General features: G+C 42.1%; 2 protein-coding genes across 3 annotated transcripts in view; one reads left to right on the top strand and one right to left on the bottom strand.

The window, feature by feature from the left end:
* The window catches only part of CNOT8 (CCR4-NOT transcription complex subunit 8), a 27,323-nt gene that overhangs the window by 6,747 nt on the left and 529 nt on the right, over positions 1-20,047 (bottom strand). Inside the window, exons 1-2 of one of the 2 annotated variants that reach the window (XM_059917579.1) lie at positions 5,986-6,120; positions 453-634 (exon numbers count right to left, since the gene is read on the bottom strand). In XM_059917579.1, the coding sequence (XP_059773562.1) occupies positions 453-569 (117 nt within the window). In that variant the 5' untranslated portion in view covers positions 570-634; positions 5,986-6,120. Of the gene's footprint in view, positions 1-452; positions 635-5,985; positions 6,121-20,047 lie in introns of those variants that run through there. The other variant, XM_059917580.1, reaches the window with a different exon arrangement.
* Positions 13,489-20,047, top strand: part of FAXDC2 (fatty acid hydroxylase domain containing 2) — a 23,871-nt gene continuing 17,312 nt past the window's right edge. The window contains exon 1 of the mRNA XM_059917577.1: positions 13,489-13,619. The gene's annotated coding sequence lies outside the window, so the exon portion shown is untranslated. The remainder of the gene's footprint in view (positions 13,620-20,047) is intronic.

The following is a 20,047-nucleotide window of genomic DNA, read 5'->3' as shown; positions in this document are numbered from 1 at the left end:
TATCACTATGATACGTGCCTCCCTCCAGCCACTCAGTGTCAGGCAGGAATGTAGACCCTATAATGCCAGATCTGTCCATTTCTTCCAGAGATACCAGAAATCTGGAATTTAAGTAAGGTCTCTTGATTTTTAAATGTTGGCAACTACTTTTTAAAAACTGCTTTAACACTGCCAGTCAAATTCACCATACCTGTGGAATAGATGTGCCCTATGGACTGAGACAACTTCTATTTAAAGACTTGCAAACAAAAGTAACATCATAAACACTAGATACTAGAGGTTACATCCTTTTCAGACACACAGGCTACCTTGATGTTTCATAAAAGCAACATAACCTTCCATCATGTTTAATTTACCACGGCTTTAGTGTAATCATTTCTTTCAAAAATCTCACACTGAATATTCCCTAAGTCCATACCAGAAGGTGAGTCAAACAGAGCAGAGCTCTTTACCATGGCAATATAACTGTAACTGAGCACGATTTCTCGGATCTTCCTCATCTCTTCTTCTAGATTGCTGGCCCAGACTTCACAGATGACCTGGCTGTTCTCCACAAGTGCCGCAGGCATCCTGAAGAAACGTGAAGTCGCTTTCAGCTGACTGTGTTAGAGGGCAAGTCAATGGTTGATCTGATCTACATTCAAAAACATATTTTGAAATCACATTAATTTACATACTGGCATTAAGACATTAACAAAGACATCAAAACAGTATTTTACCATCACTTCATCAGCTTAAGCTAAAACATTAGGACTATTATATTTATTCTCCATTTTATATGATGAGGGAACCTGCCTTTGTCAAAACAGACACACCCACAAACACACACACACACACTCACTCTCCCTCCCTCAGTTCTTTAACCTGAAGAAAATAAACTTACTTAAGAAACATGAAGAAACTTTTGCCCAAGCTGCCCGTTAGCACAGAAATGAAACCATTGCCCTAAACCAGTTTTTGAGCCCTCTCCAGACTACCTAAAGACTTAAATAGTCCCCTGTTAACACAAATATGCCCTTACCATGACTTTCACATCACTTTGCACAGGGACCAAATCATGGAAACATTTCTAAAGGAATCAGTTTAGCCAGTTGAAATGTACTGGGATCTCCAAAAGCCTGAAAGAATGTGGACCTGAACTCTCACACTGAAGTCCTAACACCGTATGATGAATATGGATGTGGGACTTGCCCCTCCACTCCCCCAAAAAAGGAAATTCTTTTTCCCGACAATCCAAAAGTCAAATACAACTAGAGGCAAATAGATCATGAAGTGAGAGATTTAAGTTGTAAAAACCAATCCCAAGTTGAACAACCACAATGAAAATCAGAATTTATTAATGTCTACTTTTCAACATACAATATTATAAAGAAACAAAGTATCAATTCAACAATAAAAATAGAGAAGACAGCAGGTATAAATAATTCAACCAGAAGCAGAATGATTTATAGTGTATATTCTGGGAGGAAACTGGGGAGGCAACAGTATTCTACACGATAAAACTCAACATGGTTCAGCCTCAGAGTAATGCTGTTACTATAGCAATGATATGCTTAGTTATAAAAAGACGAAAAGGAGCTTATCATCATAAGGGGATTTACTTAAAACGCAAGCCCACGCACAGATCCTCAACACAATGTAAGAGTGGGCTCCAGCGCATATATTTAAGGGACAATTCCTAGAAAGAGTAAAACGAACCTTTGCTTTCTACTTTCAAGATAGGCAGATACAACAATAAGAATCTGGATCAAAACAAAATTGGCATTCTCAAGTGTCATCATTTCTCTGAGACACTTCTGAGAAAACAATCTATTGGTTTGTCACCAACCCTTGAAGATTCCATTTATTCAAGTTACTCTACACTTTGACAGATGCTTCTCTGAAATTATAGTAGACTTACTGTAATTACTCTGAAACTTAAGTAGACTGTGGTAGCTTCCTAACAAATACGGGTGAATACTTCTTAAAGGCAGAATCCATTTCTTCTCATTTTTGTTCTATGCACAATGGGCATGAATTAAAGGCATGCAGATGAAGAAATCAAGAACATCAGAAAACGGCAGAAGTTCAGACTGAGCGTGGAGTAAATTCCACTCTCTGACCATAATCAAGAAAATGTTGGGGGAATTCCCTGGCGGCCCAGTGGTTAGAACTCAGCGCTCTCACTGCGAGGGGCCACAGGTTCAATCCCTGGTCGAGGAACTAAGATCCCACAAGCCAGGCAGCAAGGCCAAAAAGACAAAAAAGAAAATGTTGGGGCTCAGAACTTTAGATTCTAAACCATGCTTAAGGTTTTCCCCTGCAAAAGGGCATAAAACCATTTCTATGCCCATTAATGTTAAATCAGTACCACTTCGCTTCCTTATTTCCCTAACTGAAACAAAGCACTCCCTTTTTGGTGTCACGTTAAACACAACCATAAACTACTTTAGGGGAAGTGGGTATCACTGATTGAAACATTTCCATAAAAGCAAAAGCAACTAAAGGGACTCAAGCAAAAAATGTCTTTGGCCTCCAAGCAGCAAAGAGCAGACTTAAAAAGAGGGCAGTTAGATATTTACATTAAACCCTTAGAACAAGGCTCCCCAGCTAAGAAGCTCTTAAGGTTTTATCAAAAGAACTCAGGAAACAATATGAAGAGGCTCCCTCTCGTCAAATAAAATATGATATGAACATCATTATGGATAATTACTACGATGCATCACGACTTTTCAGATAGAGATTTAAATCCAGGAGTTCATAATGAACTAAGAAAATAAATTTCATTGGCCACCATTGGAGAATGCTAATGAATGGACTTATTTTTAAAAATAGGTATCTTGTCTTTCCTATATAAACTGTAACCCCAAGTAACCAAATAGTTGAAGGAAAGTTTCTCTTTATAAAAGTGGTATAAATAAAAATAAATAGGGAATGACAGACTATCACCGTTTTGTAACCCCTAATGAATTTAGAGATCTGGGCAATAATCATAATGGCATTTATATGGAATTTCCAGAAAAGGCAACTCTATAAAGGCAGAAAAGACTACGTGGTGGGATGGGACTGAGAGTTATATAAATGGGAATGAGGTATCTTACTGAGATGACAGAAATGTTCCCAAACTCCATTAAAATGATTATTGCACAGCTCAGTAAATTTACTAAAAATCACTGAGTTTTATATGAAAATGGGTGAGTTTTATAGTATGTACACTATATCTCAATAAAGTTGTTAAAATAATCACTAGGGCTGTAATCATCACAAAAAGAGACCACCAGGTATTATGTGCCTCAAAACAACACATCACCACTACGAAATAGTCTTGACCAAAAAAAAATCTAACTTGCATCTGACCAAGCCTCTAGATTTAACTACCAATGTACAGAAAATACAGACAGAGAAACATATTAAGTGACACCAGAGAAATGCAATCAGCAAAATCCAGAAACTTCTATAGGAAACTAGAGAACCCAGCTTCTTCAACAAATAAATTACAAGAAATAAAAGTAAAAGACTCTCAGGGGACCTATCAGTCAATCAAAACATACAGACCTAAATTAAACCCTGCTTTAAACAAGTGATAGGAAAAAAAAAAACAAAAAAAAAAACTATAACATTTTTGAGACAAGTAGAAGTCTGAACAATGCCTGATTTGGGTTTTTTGTTTCAGGGTTTTGTTTATTTTGCTTTTTTTTTCTTTCTGGTGTTATACTGTGGTTATGGTTTTTTTTAAAAAAGAGTTCTTACCTTTTAGAGATAATGAAAAATAGTTATAAGTGATACGATATGAAACGTGGGGTTTGCTTCAAAATAACAGTGAAGAAAACTCACAATAATTTTGTACAGTACTATCTTTCTCTACATTTTACAGATAAGAAAACTGAAATGCAGAGACATTAATTTTAAAAGGTAGTGTCCATAGCTTCCATTTCCAAGAAAATTCTTTTTACAATATAGGGGTTGGGGATTAAGAGGTACAAACTATTATGTAAAAAATAAGCTACAAGGATATATTGTGCAACACAGGGAATATAGCCAATATTTTATAGTAACTGTAAATGGAGTATAACGTTTAAAAATTGTGAATCACTATGTTGTACATCTGTAACTTATATAACTCTGTACATCAACTATACTTAAATTTTAAAAATTTTTTGGATTATTTTTAAAAGCTAACCATTGTTATACATATCTGACAAACAAGGAAGTCAAAACCAGACCAGTGGCAAAACATTTAAGACATTCTTCCATCAAACCCTTACCTAGGAAAACTTGCAAGCCCCAAATGTAGTGCCACACAAACACTGAAAAGGAATCACATTGCACACATTTAACTTAGCATAAGTTACTGGATATGCTAGCCAAAAAAGAAATAATAATAATAATAAAATAATACTAGCAATTCTGCCTGCCACTTTCCACTCAGTGAGCACATGCTCCAGTATGAGCCTAAAATGAGGATCACAAACATACCATTCCCCTTAGTTATTAGTCTTCCCCCTTCTAAGCCTCTCAGAGCCAGCACTGCACAGTGCAGAATGACTCTATGCCATTCACTTATGTTTATTTGTGCAACACGGCCCCTAAAGGTAAACCTAACTACTCTACCTGGGTTACAACCAAAGAAATAGCAACAAGTTTCAAAACTGAAGGAAAAACGACTGTGCTGGATTTACTGAGAAACACTATGGCCACCTCCAACCCCGCACCTTCCTAAGGAATTATTAAGGATAATTTTGGTTGCATGCATTGCTTGCCTTGCAGGCTGACTTTAAAACTTGACTGCCACATGAGCTACTCTACATGAAAGCAAAATACAAGCCCTGATACCTGCTGTTTCCCAGTACTAGACTGTGTAAGAAGGTCACCCAGGAGTTACTGAGGTCTCTGCCCTGCGTTCATCTGTAGAACAAACTGTGCAGTTCGCCCCCCAATGATATACAGTGTAAACTTCTCCAAAACAAAACTCCTTGCTAACCCAGGAAAGCTCTCAAGAGCAAGTAAATGATAAAGGCAACCGAAAGCTTTCTCTGCAAGCAATCCAGAGTGCCAGACCTTGCTGGAGAAAAGCATGTTTTGGTTTTTCTGATTTTGTTTTGTTTAAGGCTAAGAGTGCAAGGAAACAATAAACATCACTTCCCCATTCTAGACGACCGGACAAAGGCTTTGCCGCGCATGGGTAAGATGGAAAAGGAAGTAGCAGCACTTCAGAAGAAATGGCAGCCGCTTGGAAGAGGGTTCTTTCCATCCACGGCCGCGGGGGTCGCAGTCTTTCGTCCCCGCCAAACACAGTATCCCAAGATACCACCCTCGACCGAACCGCAGTTCAACCAGTTCTTCAAACCACCCACGTGGCCCAGGCCTGTGAGCTGGCTCCTCCAGAGCCAAGAGCTCGGGTTCATAAAGCCACCGAATAGCAAGGAAAAGTTGCGGGGACGCAAGAACCAACAAGGGGGAAGCCCGCAAGGTTCCAAAGTCAGGTCCTCTGACTCACACCGTCTCTCGTCATCCTTCTCTTCCTGTTCAGGATCATTCTCCCTCTTCAAACCACCCTCATCCCTCTCCTCCTCCTAACTCCCTTTCTTCTCTTTTTTTTTTTTTTGTAAAACGAAGATTTTTAAATTGCATGTCTTAGGGCCAGAGAGACCTAAATTCGAAGCCAGGGCACGGACGAGCTATGTGGCTTTGCGTAAGTTACTTAACCTCTCTCATGCCTCAGTTTTCCCTTCTTGTAAAATGGGTCGTCTACTGGTGGTGCACACCTCGGAGGACTGCTGTAGGGGGTAACAGAATGAAGCATATAAGGTGCTGGCACATATCACTAGGACATTAATATCGTGTGGTAGTGGTGGTTATTATGACTACTATCCGATGGACCTCTTTCTCTTTTCACACACCCTGTCCCTCTCGCACGCTCCCACTCCCCTTCCTCCCGCAGGCCCCCGATGGCCTCCCACACTCTCTCATCTCACGCTCCTCTCTGATAAGCGGGAGCCCGCTTACCCTGACCGGCAGGGCCCGCGAAGCGCGGGCAGACGGGCTGGCGAACAGACTACCCGGGAGCGGCGTGACCCAGTGTTCTCCGCCCGCTGCCCCGGATCGGCTCCTAGAACCGAGCGGCCCAGTGAGATGAACGCCCTCATGCCCAGAGCGACCTTACGCACAGCCCTCCAAACAACCTGGCCGCACCGCTCTACCCACCCGATCCTCCCGACTCGCCTGCTCCCTTCGCGTCACTCCAGGCGGGCGCGCGCCTGACGCTGCCTGCCCCGCCCCTTCTGCGCGCCCTGGCGACTCCGTGCGTGTTCGCCCAACCTGTGAGCTCGCGGGAGCGGCGCGCAGGCACAAAACCAAGAGGGCGCCGCGAAAACGGCGGGGCGGGGCGACCTCAGACGACGCAAGTGAAATACGGCCCCCTACGGCCTTCGCTGAGTTAGTTTCGCTGGTTCAATTCACCAGGATCACCGCTCCTCCATTTCGGTTCTACTTCTGTGCGCTCAGAGGCGGCGTGGTCTAGAACTAGCCCCCCGTGGTGGGCGTGGCCTAGCTAGACCAAAGGCCGAGGAAAGGGCGTGGCCCGTCTGACCAAATCCTCCAAATTACAACCTCCTAGTCTACCTTCTTCGAAGGGCCATTAATATCGACGGGAGCTGACTTGGGAGGAGGTTCGCTGGGGGAGATCCTGACCGCTTCCTTCTGTACTAATGCGGCCCCCTGGAACCTTCACTTACAAAACCTCTACCATACGGCTTCCTTTCTGGCAAACAGTGGGTTGGGGGTGGGGCAGCACCCCGAAACCGAGTCTGGGTGACGTCAGCCAAGGCCCGCCTCCCCCCTCCGAGCCTCGGGGAGCTGAGCGAGCAGCGTTACCATAGCAACCGGGCCGCTAGGGTCCGCTCGAGTTACAAAGAAGATGCAGCCTAGGCTGGGGAGACGCAGGGCGAGCGCTGGCGCCCTCCTGCTTCGCGAGAAGGTCCGAGACCTCGCGGGCGCTAAGCGAGCTCGTCAGATCTTCCTTGCGAGACCAGTGGGGTCCAGGCCTAGCTTAGGAGGTTCCTTCAAAGCTCCCACCCGCCCTACGATTCTCTGTGACTCCTGTTTGGAAAGAGAGCTCTTTGCCAACGCCTGTCCTTAGCAGCGTTTGTCCTCCAGTGGTGGGAGAGAAAACAAAGCACTGACTTCCCGCACACGACTGTCAGTTCCGGGCCGCCCTCCTAGTCCGTCGCGCAAGACCTCCACCCTGTCCCTACGAGAAGGGGCGGACTCCCCAGAGCATGGCTGTGGTCATACTCCTTGATGCCTTCCCTCGAAGGGGGCTGTTGAGTGGATAGCAAATTCACCCCCAAGTCCCTGCACCTTCCTACTTTTAACCATTTCCCCCTAAAGAGGCTCTCCAAAACCCTACCTCCGTTTCCGAGACTGGAGGCAGGGCAAGTCTTCAGCGGCAATTCCAACCTGGATTCCCAAAAGCTAGTCTCCAGGGACGTGAACCCGCGCCCCCCCCCCCCCCCATCAAATGCACTTTCTGAACACTCCTCCCCTTCTCCCCTTCACATGAGTGTCTGTCTCCTTATCTGTAACATACGGATATGAATAACTATCTCAGCGGATGTTTGCGTTAATAAATGGAAAAACCACCCCACACTGTAGAAGATATATAAGTGTATTCAATAAATAATTGTTTCTGGCCTGTCTCAGTTTGTTATCCCCGAGATATTCAGTGTTTGTTAGCTCTGCTGCAGACTTAGCACTTTTGTCATTCTGTTCAGCAATACAGTGATGGAGAAAGCAGGTAAACCACTCCCTTCCCCCTATCCTGTGAGTTTCTAATATCCTGTAATCCACTCTGTAATTACATTCAGGAGAGCTTAGGCCTATCAGCAGCTAGTCACATGAAGAGCAGCCTGTTTTTTCCTGCAGCACTGGGCCTGGTGTGCACTGAAACAATCAAGCAGGAAACGTACCCCATCTCCTTCCCCCTAACGCCCCCTCACCCAGAACTGATTGTTCATTTCTCAGGTTACTGAATACAAGGGTAACACAAACACAATGATGGCTTGTGTTTCCAGAGACCTTGGAGTGTTTGTTGCAAACAATGGATTTTATGCTGCTCTTATTGCAAAATTAGAACAATTGTGTAAATCACTGATTCCGGATGGGAGGGAGGCCCCAAACAAATAAGAGGGTAGTTGGAGTAGAATATATTCATTAATATAATATCACATTTGAAAAAAACCCTATTGCTTCTGAACTACAAACTATAGAAAGTAAGGCTTAAACATCTTCTCAGCTGGGAGAGTATAGGTTTTAAAAAACCGAGGAACATTGGTTGTAAAATGGGTCTCCTTAAGAACCAGACAGGGTGATTTCCTTAGCCAGCCAAGCCTTTCCGTTATTACCAATTCTAAATAAACCTAACAAGATGAATTTCTTAAACTGGAATATGTATAGGAAGATAAAATCTAAAATACATATTTGGGTTTGAAATATTTTGAAAATGGAGAAAAAGGTAAATGCCTCCAGGCATATAGTACTTCTATATGAGCCCAAATCTCAAAAACCTTTATAGAGTGCTGACACACCTAGATGCCTGTCAGCTGATTAATTCCATTCCATTACAGTACCCACTGCCCCAAGCTTAGACAAGGTCTGTCACTTTGTATAATGTTGTTTTTTTATCATATAATATATAGATATATCTTTACATTCAACTGAAGATGCATCCAGCTGGCTGGTTTCCTTGGTATAGTTGGATAAATTTCCTGCTTTTGAAGTGTGTTGTCCCTGCTTTTCCTACATAATAGAAAAACCTTTTGACTCTTGACAATTATCAGCAGAGCATCAAACTTCCCCTAAATGTAAAGCAAAGGTCATGTTTCATGACTAAGCATTTGAGTATTATTTTGATCTTTTGATTACAACCTGAAAAACCTTCTGATCTCTGATTAGATCAGAGATCAGAGTTCATTTTTTTTTTTTTAATTTTTAATTTATTTATTTATTTATTTATGGCTGTGTTGGGTCTTCGTTTCTGTGCGAGGGCTTTCTCCAGTTGCGGCAAGTGGGGGCCACTCTTCATCACGGTGCGCGGGCCTCTCATTAACGCGGCCTCTCTTGTTGCGGAGCACAGGCTCCAGACGCGCAGGCTCAGTAATTGTGGCTCACAGGCCTAGTTGCTCCGTGGCATGTGGGATCTTCCCAGACCAGGGCTCGAACCCGTGTCCCCTGCATTGGCAGGCGGACTCTCAACCACTGCGCCACCAGGGAAGCCCCGGAGTTCATTTTTTAAAATCCAGAAATAGGTATCATTTTATTTGTATCTCATTTGATTTTCCTTCTCCCTTCGAGCCTACTAAACTAACAACATTTCAAAATCTACCTGTAGTAATCATAAGACTTATTTCCACAGCTGAGAGGGTCCATCAAGGTGTCCTAACTAATACATTCCCCTAATTTCACAATAATTAAATAATTTTAGGTTACCCAGCTCCCAAAGATAGGACCAGGATTTGAGTCTTCTGATTTCCAGTCCAGTATGGGATTGGGTGTTCATCCAATCAGTTGTGTTTATGGTCCATTTGCTATGGGCAGGGCTGCATTTTGACACTGGAGGATGCACTGGTGAATGAAACTGACATGGTTCCTGGCCTGGTGGAGCTTAACATTTGGTGGCAGGGACTGACAATAAAACAAGTAAGCAAGCATTCAAGTAAATAAAAGGATAATGAAAATTTTGATAGCCATCACGAAGGAAACTAATGAGGTAAAAGTCATGGAGAGTAACTGGATTGGGGGAAGATATAGGCAATTACTTAAAGAAGACCTCTCGGAGAAGGTGGCATTTGGGCAGAGATGAGAAGGACAAGAAGGACGAAACGAGAGAGAGAGAGAGAGGGAGAGGCATGAGCAGTTGGGAGCAGTAAAAGGATCAGAAATGAGTTTTCTGTGTTAGAGGTAGTGAAAGGCCAGGTCAGCCACCAAGAGGTGGAGCGAAGGCAGAGTGGCTCCACAGGAAAGCAGAGGCCCAGTGAGCCTAAAGGCTGGGAGGCTTTAAACTGCACTCTGTTCAAAGTGAATCAGGAAACCCAGAAGGATTTTACTTACAGGAATGACCTGATCCAATCCATGTTTGTTTTTTGTTTTGTTTTTTGGGTATTTTTTGGCCACGTGGCACGTGGGATCTTAATTCCCCGACCAGGGATTGAACCCATCCGTGGCCCCTGCATTGGAAGCGCTGAGTCTTAACCACTGGACTGCCAGGGAAGTCCCCTGATCTATGTTTTTAAAGATTACATTAAAAAAATAAATAAATAGGGACTTCCCTGGCGGCCCAGTGGTTGAGAATCTGCCTACCAATGCAGGGGACACAGGCTCGATCCCTGGTCCAGAAAGATCCCACGTGCCGTGGAGCAACTAAGCCTGTGCACCACAACTACTGAGCCCGTGTGCCACAACTAGTGAAGCCCGCGCACCTGGAGCCCGAGCTCTGCAACAAAAGAAGCCACCGCAACGAGAAGCCCGCGCACCACAACAAAGAGTAGCCCCCGCTCGCTGCAACTAGAGAAAGCCCACGCGCAGCAACAAAGACCCAACACAGCCAAAAATTAAATAAGTAAATAAATAAAGATTACCTTGACTCTCAGGGTCAGAGAATGGAGTAAAGGCAGAAACATCTTAATTTTTTTTATTTGAATTACAGTAAATTTGATAAGAAAAGAAAGCTAGCTTCCCCCAGGCATGATAAATATGTTGCCTATGGAAATATTTGATGAAAACTTAGGTAATTTTACTAGGTGAGTCTAATTAAGAGTTACTTGCCACTACTTCTTTTGATTTTTGTTACTGTGAAACTCGTCAAGGCTGCTAACTGAATATTCAGTACTTTATAAAGAAGAAAGTTGATCTCTGTCTGTACAGAGCGAGGCAAACAGAAATACAAGCCAATGGAAAGAGAGCAGGAAAGCACATCAATATAGATAAGAGTAAAACTTTTACTTTGGGGCTCTCTAGTCACCTCTGAAAATCTCTTCTCTAGCTCCTCCTTCCTCTCCCTGTTTGTGAATGTAACAAACCCATCTCTGGTGTTACAGCCAGATCTCAAAAGACCCCTGTGATTTTTTTTTTTTTTTTAATGTGACCAGTGTTGAGAATCTTGTTTTGAACTTCTGTAACATTCTGTAATTTTCTAGGAGAAATGGGACCCAAAGGCTTCAGAACATCTCTGAAGTTTCTAACCAGATGTGTTTGTTTGTGGGATAAGGGATATATTCCAGAAAAATTGGTAAACACCATGATAAATCTCAACTCCATTATAAATACATTGGGCCTCAGGGATCCTCTAATCCAACTGGCTCATTTTACAGGTGAGGATACTGAGACTCAGAGAGGCAGAGGTCACAAAGCTGGTCAGTGGCAGTGCTCAGTTTGAACCCAGATCTACCTTCTTCCAGGATCTCAGGGCCTCTCCTCCCTTTAAAGGAGATCAGCTAAGGGAGGGGCCATCTTACACAACCTTGAAATAACAGGAAAGCTAAGCAAGTCCTCAAAATTAGAATGGAAAGAAAACCCAGAGGACCAGAGAGATATTCTCGTTTGTGCAAGCTCTACTGAGAACCCACTATGTGTGAGAGTTATTAGAGCCATGAAGATACATAAAGCTCCTATTTGACCTGATTACAGAAAAAATTACCTGCTACTCTAGGGAGTGTTAAACACATAAGCTAAGAAAGTTCAGAAAGAAAAGAACAAGTGATTTCCCTGGTGGTGCAGTGGTTAAGAATCCACCTGCCAATGCAGCGTACATGGGTTTGAGCCCTAATCCGGGAAGATCCCACATGCCACAGAGCAATTAAGTCCGTGCGCCACAACTACTGAGCCTGCGTTCTAGAGCCTACGAGCCACAACTACTGAGCCCACGTGCCACAACTACTGAAGCCCGCACGCCTAGGGCCCATGCTCCGCAACAAGAGAAGCCACCGCGATGAGAAGCCTGTGCACCACAGCGAAGAGTAGCCCCCACTCACCGCAACTAGAGAAAGCCCGCGTGCAGCAACGAAGACCCAACACAGCCAAAAATAAAATAAATAAATTTATATATATATTAAAAAAAGAACGAGAGGCAGAGTAGTGGTCAAGACCAGGAAGGAAATTCTAGGTGGGAGAATTAGTATAAGCAATTACTTGGAGGTAGGCATGACTGAAAATAGAAAAAGTTTTTCTGTACATAGCGATCAAGAAATATTTGCACATGACAGTGATGCTTAGAGCATAGGAAAATAGGAAGTAGTGAGGAATAATGTTATATGAGAGGAGCTAGATTAAGGCAGGCCTTGGAAGTGAGGTAGCAAAGGTTTGATCAGTGCACAAGGCAGACTTGGATGGCCAAGAATATATACATTATACAAATACCTGGAATATTGAAAAATATATTGGTACCTCTAAAAGGAGAGACGATGAAAAACAGGAACAAGTTGTACAAAATAAAATTTGTAACAAACATTGAATGTTTACTGAGCTTTGTGCTGTGCAAGGAGTTAGTCAGGGAAAGATGACTAAGATATGGTCCTTTATTGGCCAAATACAGTATGACACATCTAGACAACGGGACAGCACTCAGCCTTAAAAAGAACATTGTAGCTCTTAAAGGTACTTTATGGAACAATCTCCATATGTGCGTGCTAAGTGGAAAAAGCAAGGAGCATAACAGCATATATGGTAAGCTGTTTCTAAAGATGGGGAGATATAGATATGTTTCTATTTACAGAGACAAGCTCTGGATGGATATACAAAACACTCGTCCCAGGGGTTGCCTCTTGGGAGAAGTAGAGGACTGGGAAGGAGTAAAAAAAGACTTGCTTTTTACTGTACACTCTTTTGACCCTTTTGTTTTTTACATTAGACATACATATTGCCTATTCAAAAATAATTTTTAGAAATTTAAAAATAAAAGCTCACTTCTTTTTCAAAGGTCTCACCTTTTTACATCACGGGTCATCCTGTATTCTAATTTCACCTGTTTCAAAGTGTAAACTTCACCTCTCCAGGGGTTCCTTTCCTGCATCTAGACTGAACAGTAGTAGTTGATACATCTCTCCTCCCTTGGCTGCCCTCAGCAGCAACAGAAGCAATCAAAAATGAGAAAATGAGGCCCTGTGGTCCATGTCACCTTTTTATCCACTTGAACTGCCCATCTTCTGCCTTCAACATGATCTGACACCCATGCCTCTTATCGAAACTGCCTCCTAGGGGACAGCGACATTTTCTTAAGTTGAGGAAGATGCAGGAAGTTTTTAAAAAGAAGAAAAACAAGCCCAGAGGTCAGCCAAATGTGCTTTTTCCAGCTCTGGCTTGAACTGCGCATTTCCTCTCAGCTTTCAGTAGATGTCCTTTGGCAAGAAGGGCGCTTTTGTCTCTCGTCAAAACAGACCCAAATTCTTTCTCCCGTCACGTGCCCGGCCAGAGCCAGTCGGCTGCGCTGTAACATGATCACCTTGGCCAGCCTCCCAGCCTACCGAGTAATAACAGGGTGAGGCGGCAGCACGGCGACAGCAGCTGCCAACGTCGGGGCTGAAGGAGGAGAAAGCGGGCTTGAGCTGTGCCAGGACCTTGGAGGAGCTGGGAGACAGCCCACTGCAGAGGTGAGCGGGAGCTGCAGGGCAGGGAAGCTGGCCGCCAAGGTCAGGACGCGTCCAAGTTCACTTAAAGAAAGGCAAAGCATACCCTTCTCACCTCTGCCACCTCTCTGTCCTCTCCACTTACAGGGCAGGTGAGATCTGCCTCTGAACAATGTCCAGGGATGTTTTCTTAGTACACAGAGTCCCTTCCTGTCTCACTAATGTCTGCGTCCTCTGCCCACGTTTGTACAATCTACCTCCTCCGTAGTCTTGTTTTTCTAGCAATTGACAGGTAATTCTGTCAAACGGACTGGCTTTGGCTTCAAAACCACATGAAAGAGAAAATCCCAAATCAGAACTCGAAAACCCTACTGGAAAAAGACTGCCAGGAAGCAACTGTGGTTGAATTGCTTCTCCTCTCTAACCTGCCAGGCTCACCTGGAAGGGATGGGGCCAATTACAACAGTCTTAAAATTGCAAAGGCCCCAGGTCGATGTGGGGACTAGATGGTGGACAACCATGTCAAAGCTGCTTTGATCGACATACCGGGATTTATCAACAGATGCTCCCCTTTCAGACTTGCTGATGTCCTGGTAGTAGCTCAGGAAGGATTCCCACAGAGGTTACCGAGGGAGAGGAATACAGTGTGTGTAGGTGGGTGTGAACAATGGGCCACTGGTTTTCAGGATGCTGTACGGGTCTTTTGGGGCATAAGGCAAGCAAGACAAGATAAGAGACTTGTAGGGTGCTTCAGTTTCATATGCAATTCCAACTAACTTTCTCTGGTTGGGATATAAAGATTCAATTCAATTTGGTAAAACAAATGCTCTGAGCATTAGCTTCTGACCTTAGAAAGGTAAGTGGGTAGCATAGGAAAAGGTGCTGAAACGTTCAAGAGCAAATGTTGGACACATTCTGAGGGCAAAAAATAAGGCTTTTAATTCTTTTCTCTTTCTTTCGTTTATTCAACAAATATTTCCTGAGTATCTGCTACATGCCAGGTTTGTGTTTGGTACTGTGGATCTCATAGTAAACAAAATAGGCAGGCTTTCAGCCTCACGGGCATGCAGTCAAGTGGGGCAGTAAATCATAAAGGGTATAAGTACCCAAGGCAAAAGCAGTGAAGGGAGCATTGCTAAAACTGTCCAAAGGGAGTAATTTTTGTCTCAAAATTCAACCTTTTCCTTCATGCATTTTACCTTCTTGAATGAATATCTTTCCCCTCTGTAAAAGTCTCACGTACGTACAGAACTTGGTCATAGCAGCTCCTCGAAACCCTCTTCATCAGAGGCTTTAAGCTAGAGGCAGACTGTTCAGCTTTTCCCAAGAATACAAACAGCCTGAGAACAGAGGCTGAAGTAATGGGAGTTTCAGTCCTCAGGAGAGTAGCCCTCTCCCATATGAAATAGAATTTATGCTCTTCTGAAAACACATGTGGCACCAGGCAAAGTGTTAGGAAGCCTGGATTTTGCCAGAAACTGTGTGGAGTTTGCAACAAGTCAGTTCTGCTATCTAAGCCTATCTCTTTAGCTATAAAAAAAATGGAAGGGTAGACCAGATGGTCCATCAGGTCTTTTTTTTTTTTTTTCCTGATAATTTCATGAGATATTTATGAATAAACCATGCACATTCACATAAAGATAATATATCTTGTACCTATAAAATGGGAACCTTCCTCAACCGTGCAGAATATCCAGGAAGCTAGAATCTGAAAGAATCAGGCTGCAGACAAATAAAAATTAAAATTAAACTGTCTACTTCTCCCACCCTCATCCCATTCCCCTGCCCTGTCTTCAGATTTTTTTAGGTTGTGAACATGTACTATAGCCTCACTGTGCCACTTACCTAGATTGGGGATTCTGCAATAAATCATTGCTTTCAAAACAGTCAGAATCATCTGCTTTCAAAACAACCACACTAAAAAGTATCTAATTTGGATAATCTTATAATATCTATCGAAATCCCTTTAAGGGAGAATCAATTCATTGTTATTAAGTATTAGAATATTTACTTTTAGTGCATTTAATTTCTTTCTCTCTCTGAATGCATTCTCATCATAAATGTTATTTCATATCCTCCTCCTACATACTTTCTCACTTGGAAATTCAAAGTCATATACTATTACATTATTAAATAGGACCAAGAAGCATGTCTTATTCATGTTTGTATCCTCTGTAACTAGCATTGTATCTGGCACACAATAAATATTTCTTGAAAGAATGATTATTATCTTAGAAAAACCATGCTCTATTTTACCTTTTGTATTAAAAAAAAAAAGCACACACACACACAATATCTAATCCATTATTTGTGGCTAATAGAGGCTGATCTCATTCCTTTGTGTCCTTTTACAATCCAAATGCCCACCCTGCATTCACCGACATCAGCACATTCTATACCTTTCGCAGACTTAATCGGTATAATGAGCACTGAATTCAAGTTCTGCCACTAAATACCTGTAATTTGAAGCTGAATAATGAAGATTTCTATGCCTCCATTTCTTCAAATGGAACATGGGGGCATCAGAATAGATGAGCTTAAGACAACTTCTAGTTCTTAGATGGGAGACTTCAAAAGGTAGAGAAAAAGAGAGGAGGTACCATAAAAATGTAATTATTATAGTACCTTAACATAGTAAATATTTAATAATTGTTGTTGTTGATTTTGTTTGCCAAAATTTCTAACTTGAACAATACCACTGGCAAACAATGTCAAGGAAATTCTTTGGGTGAATACACATCGGCCCACCATGTTTGAGGTCCCCCCTGGAACCTTTCTGACTGACTCTGTTCAGTTAAAACTGAAAGCAAGTCTACAGATGTAGAGAGGCACAGAAAACAAGCTGCTTTGTCATAAAATATTCAGAAGAATGATATGGTTGTGTAGCTTAGAGGAGTCAGCTACCTAGACAAATATCTCAGGAAATAGCATATGGGCCTACTGGCTTAGCCGAAGAAAAATGGCATATCAGGAAATGTTTCATTGCTTCTAATGAAGTCAGATGTCAACAGATAAATGCTATGACTCCTGCAGCCAAAGGGCCTTCTTACCACCAAAAGATAAAGAGTCACTTTCCCTTTGACCAGAAGGCTGATGTTCCAAGGTTAAGCTTATGTATCAGCCCCTAATCACTCAGTCTCAGCAAAACAGTTTCTCTAAGGCATCAGCACCCTGCCTGTGGAGTCAACAGAGCCGCCACCTCCCAGGGTCTTATTGTACTGACAGCCATCCTAGTCTCACTTAGGTGTTTAATTTTAATACCTAGTTAATACTTTACATCCAGCCTCCATCTCAGAAGGGTTTGAGATAGCTTCCAATAAAAGGATATATGCAGTAGAACAGCTGCAGAAAAATAAAAACTGATTAGAACCCATCAGGCACTCAATAAATACCTTTTATACTGTTTTGATGTTGGGGGGTGGGCAGTGATCTGTAGAGAAAAGAACCAGGTGCTTTACTGCTATTGCTTTGCTTTTGGACCATGTAAAATCATTACCAAAAAAAAAAAAAAAAAGAAGAAGAAGAATAAACAGGGCACTGGTCCTTGTCATAGTTACCTTTAATAATCTAATGAACGCTATGACTATGAAAAATGAACATGGAAAAATCAGCATAAAATTTCAGGGGAGACAAAGATTTCTCAAAGCCCTTAAGGAACTGCAATTAATATGACGAAGAGTAAAGTAAAAATGAATTACTCTGTGAATCTTCAATAAAATATTTCCTATGAATGAGCACTGAATTCATTTAAAATTTTTAATATTTCTGTAATTTTCTGAATAGGTAAAATATACTCATGGTACAAAATTCAAAAGGCAAAAAATAAGGCACATTGTAAAAAGATAGCCTTCCTTCTGCCTTGTCCCCCAGCCACCGAATTCACCTCACCAGAAGCTACCACTGTAACCAATTTCTTATATATTCTTCCAGCAATAGTTTAATATTCTATGTATACATAAACAGCACACACACACACACACACATGTTCCATACATCACTTTTTCACCTAAGAGTTCTGGAAAGTACACATAGGGCTGCCTTATTCCTTTAATGGCTACAGAATAGTTCATACTAGATGTACTATAATTATTTAACCAACCTTTATTGATGGAATTCAAGGTGTTTCCAATTTTTAGTCATTAAAAACAATGTCACGATGAACATCCTTGGACACACATCATTTTTTATATACTGGATTATATAAAAGGAAAAAAATCCCAAGAAGTGTAATTGAGCATTAAATTTAACTCTGAACTTACAGGCAGCCAAAGCAAAAAGGGGTGAGAAGGACTAAAATGGATTGCCTTTTTGCATTCCACAAGTAAGCATACCACTTCTTCCAAAGAGGAGAACTTCTTTTAAAAAAAAAAAATTAATTAATTTTTTTAGTTGAAGTATAGTTGATTTACAATGTTGTGTTAATTTCTGCTGTACAGCAAAGTGATTCAATTATACATATATATACATTCTTTCTTTTATATTCTTTTCCATTATGGTTTATCATAGAATATTGAATATAGTTCCCTGTGCTATACAGTAGGACCTTGTTGTTTATCCATTCTCTCTATATATATTAGTTTGCATCTGTTAACCCCAAACTCCCAATCCATCCCTCCCCCATCCTCCTCTCCCTTAGCAACCACAAGTTTGCTTCCAAAGAGGAAAACTCCTGTGCACTAATTTCTTTATAAGAATTTATCAGCTGTATTCTCATAAAAAGTGCACTACTTCATTTGGGGAACTAAATAATGGGGTAAGGAATATATTCGATGGCAGTTTTGATATTCATGTGGCAGATTCTTACATCTATCTTGATTTAAAAAAAAAAAAAGTATGATATAACTAAAACCCAGCATTCCTTGGATAAGCTAAAATGCAATTTAGGAGGAAAAGGCTTGGAGGAGACCTTTCTTGTGGTCTCCAACCTTAAGGTTGGAGACCACAAGAAAGCCTGGGCACTGTGCTCCTTTAAAGATTTCTTGGGCATGCCAGATCTCCTGCCCTACTCAGTGTTTTCTTAGCTCTGGACCAGAACTTAGGCTAGCACTTTTCATATGGATTTTTGAAATGATGGGTTCATGTACCTAGACTGAGAGTTTGCACCTCCAGGAATCCTTGTACATAGTAAGTTCTTCGTAAATGTTCCTGGAAGGAATAGATGAGCTTCAAAAGGTCAAAGACCGTGTCTTTTTAGCTTTGCAAGCTCTTGGCAAAGATAACGGTGATGATAAGACATCGGGGAAAAGCTAGATGAGACTTTGACTTGTAAGTGAAGTTCCTGTGGCATGGCATGGCAGAAAGAGTCCTGGTAGCTAAAGAAACAAACAGGCAAACAAAGAAACAAACCAAAAATCCCCTCAGCTTCCATCCCAAACAGGATGGATATCTCGACAGGGTCCACAGAGCCTTTCACACTTCCTAACAAGCACTGAGGAGGGAAATCCATGGTGATGTGAAGGTTCTACCTTTCTGCACATGGTTTGCAGACATTAAGATCTCCAAGTCGTTCCCAACTTGAGGTGTTTCCTTTAATATTTGGTTCCTTGTCATTAAGACACTTTACAGGCTTAGCCCCCAAAGTACCTAGCACAACTAGGTACTTAAAGATCTGTGTTTTCTGGGACTCCAGGCCGAAGGCAAACTGCCAGATTGAAAATGACCTGCTTCATCCCAGAATTCTACCACTGTGTGAAAGGTAACTTCATGAATGGGACCGTATCCATCTTGAGGATGTGGGCCAAACTTGGGAACTGGGCCAATAGGAATTGCTCAGCACAATGAAGGTGGAGAAAATCACTATCTAAAGGAGAATTCTTAAGGACCTACTGTATACCACAGCAAACTCTACTCAATACTCTGTAATGGCTTATATGGGAAAAGATCTAAAAAAAGAGTGGATGTAAGTATATGTATAACTGATTCACTCTGCTGTACACCTGAAACTAACACAACACTGTAAATCAACTATACTCCAATATACAATTTAAAAAAATTTTTAAAAAGGATAATTCTTGGGAATCCTTATAAATTCAGGTTACTGAGTAACATCTGTTGTCCCCAATGTGGGGCAGGGCCATTTACCATAGTTTGGGGCTGAGACTTGTCATCCTGAAACGCTTGTGCAGTTCTCCTCTGGAAGCTTCAGGCGGTACAGAATATGACTATAGAGCACCCCTAACACTCAGGTAAGCAAAGGAATCCTGACTGCCCTCCTGGGTCAGAACAGGGAGTGAATGCCTGCAGCTTCACTTTATTCCTTCTCTTCTATTGTGTGTTCTTTTTTCTTTTTTTTTGAGAACTCAGCACAAGGTGGAGCTCCACACCTCCGAGCTACAGCAGGTTCTCCTGCTGCCGGCCAGGCAACAGAGGGTGCTGGATGAGGGAGCGGAGGTGACAAAGACGCAGGCCTGGTGGGGTGGGGCTCGGGGGGGCTATAGTGTGGCTGAAATCCA

This window comes from Balaenoptera ricei, chromosome 3, assembly GCF_028023285.1.
Source record: "Balaenoptera ricei isolate mBalRic1 chromosome 3, mBalRic1.hap2, whole genome shotgun sequence".
Classification (NCBI taxonomy): domain Eukaryota; kingdom Metazoa; phylum Chordata; class Mammalia; order Artiodactyla; family Balaenopteridae; genus Balaenoptera; species Balaenoptera ricei.
Note: the sequence above shows the minus strand (reverse complement) of the source record. Positions and strands in the feature narration are given on the sequence as shown.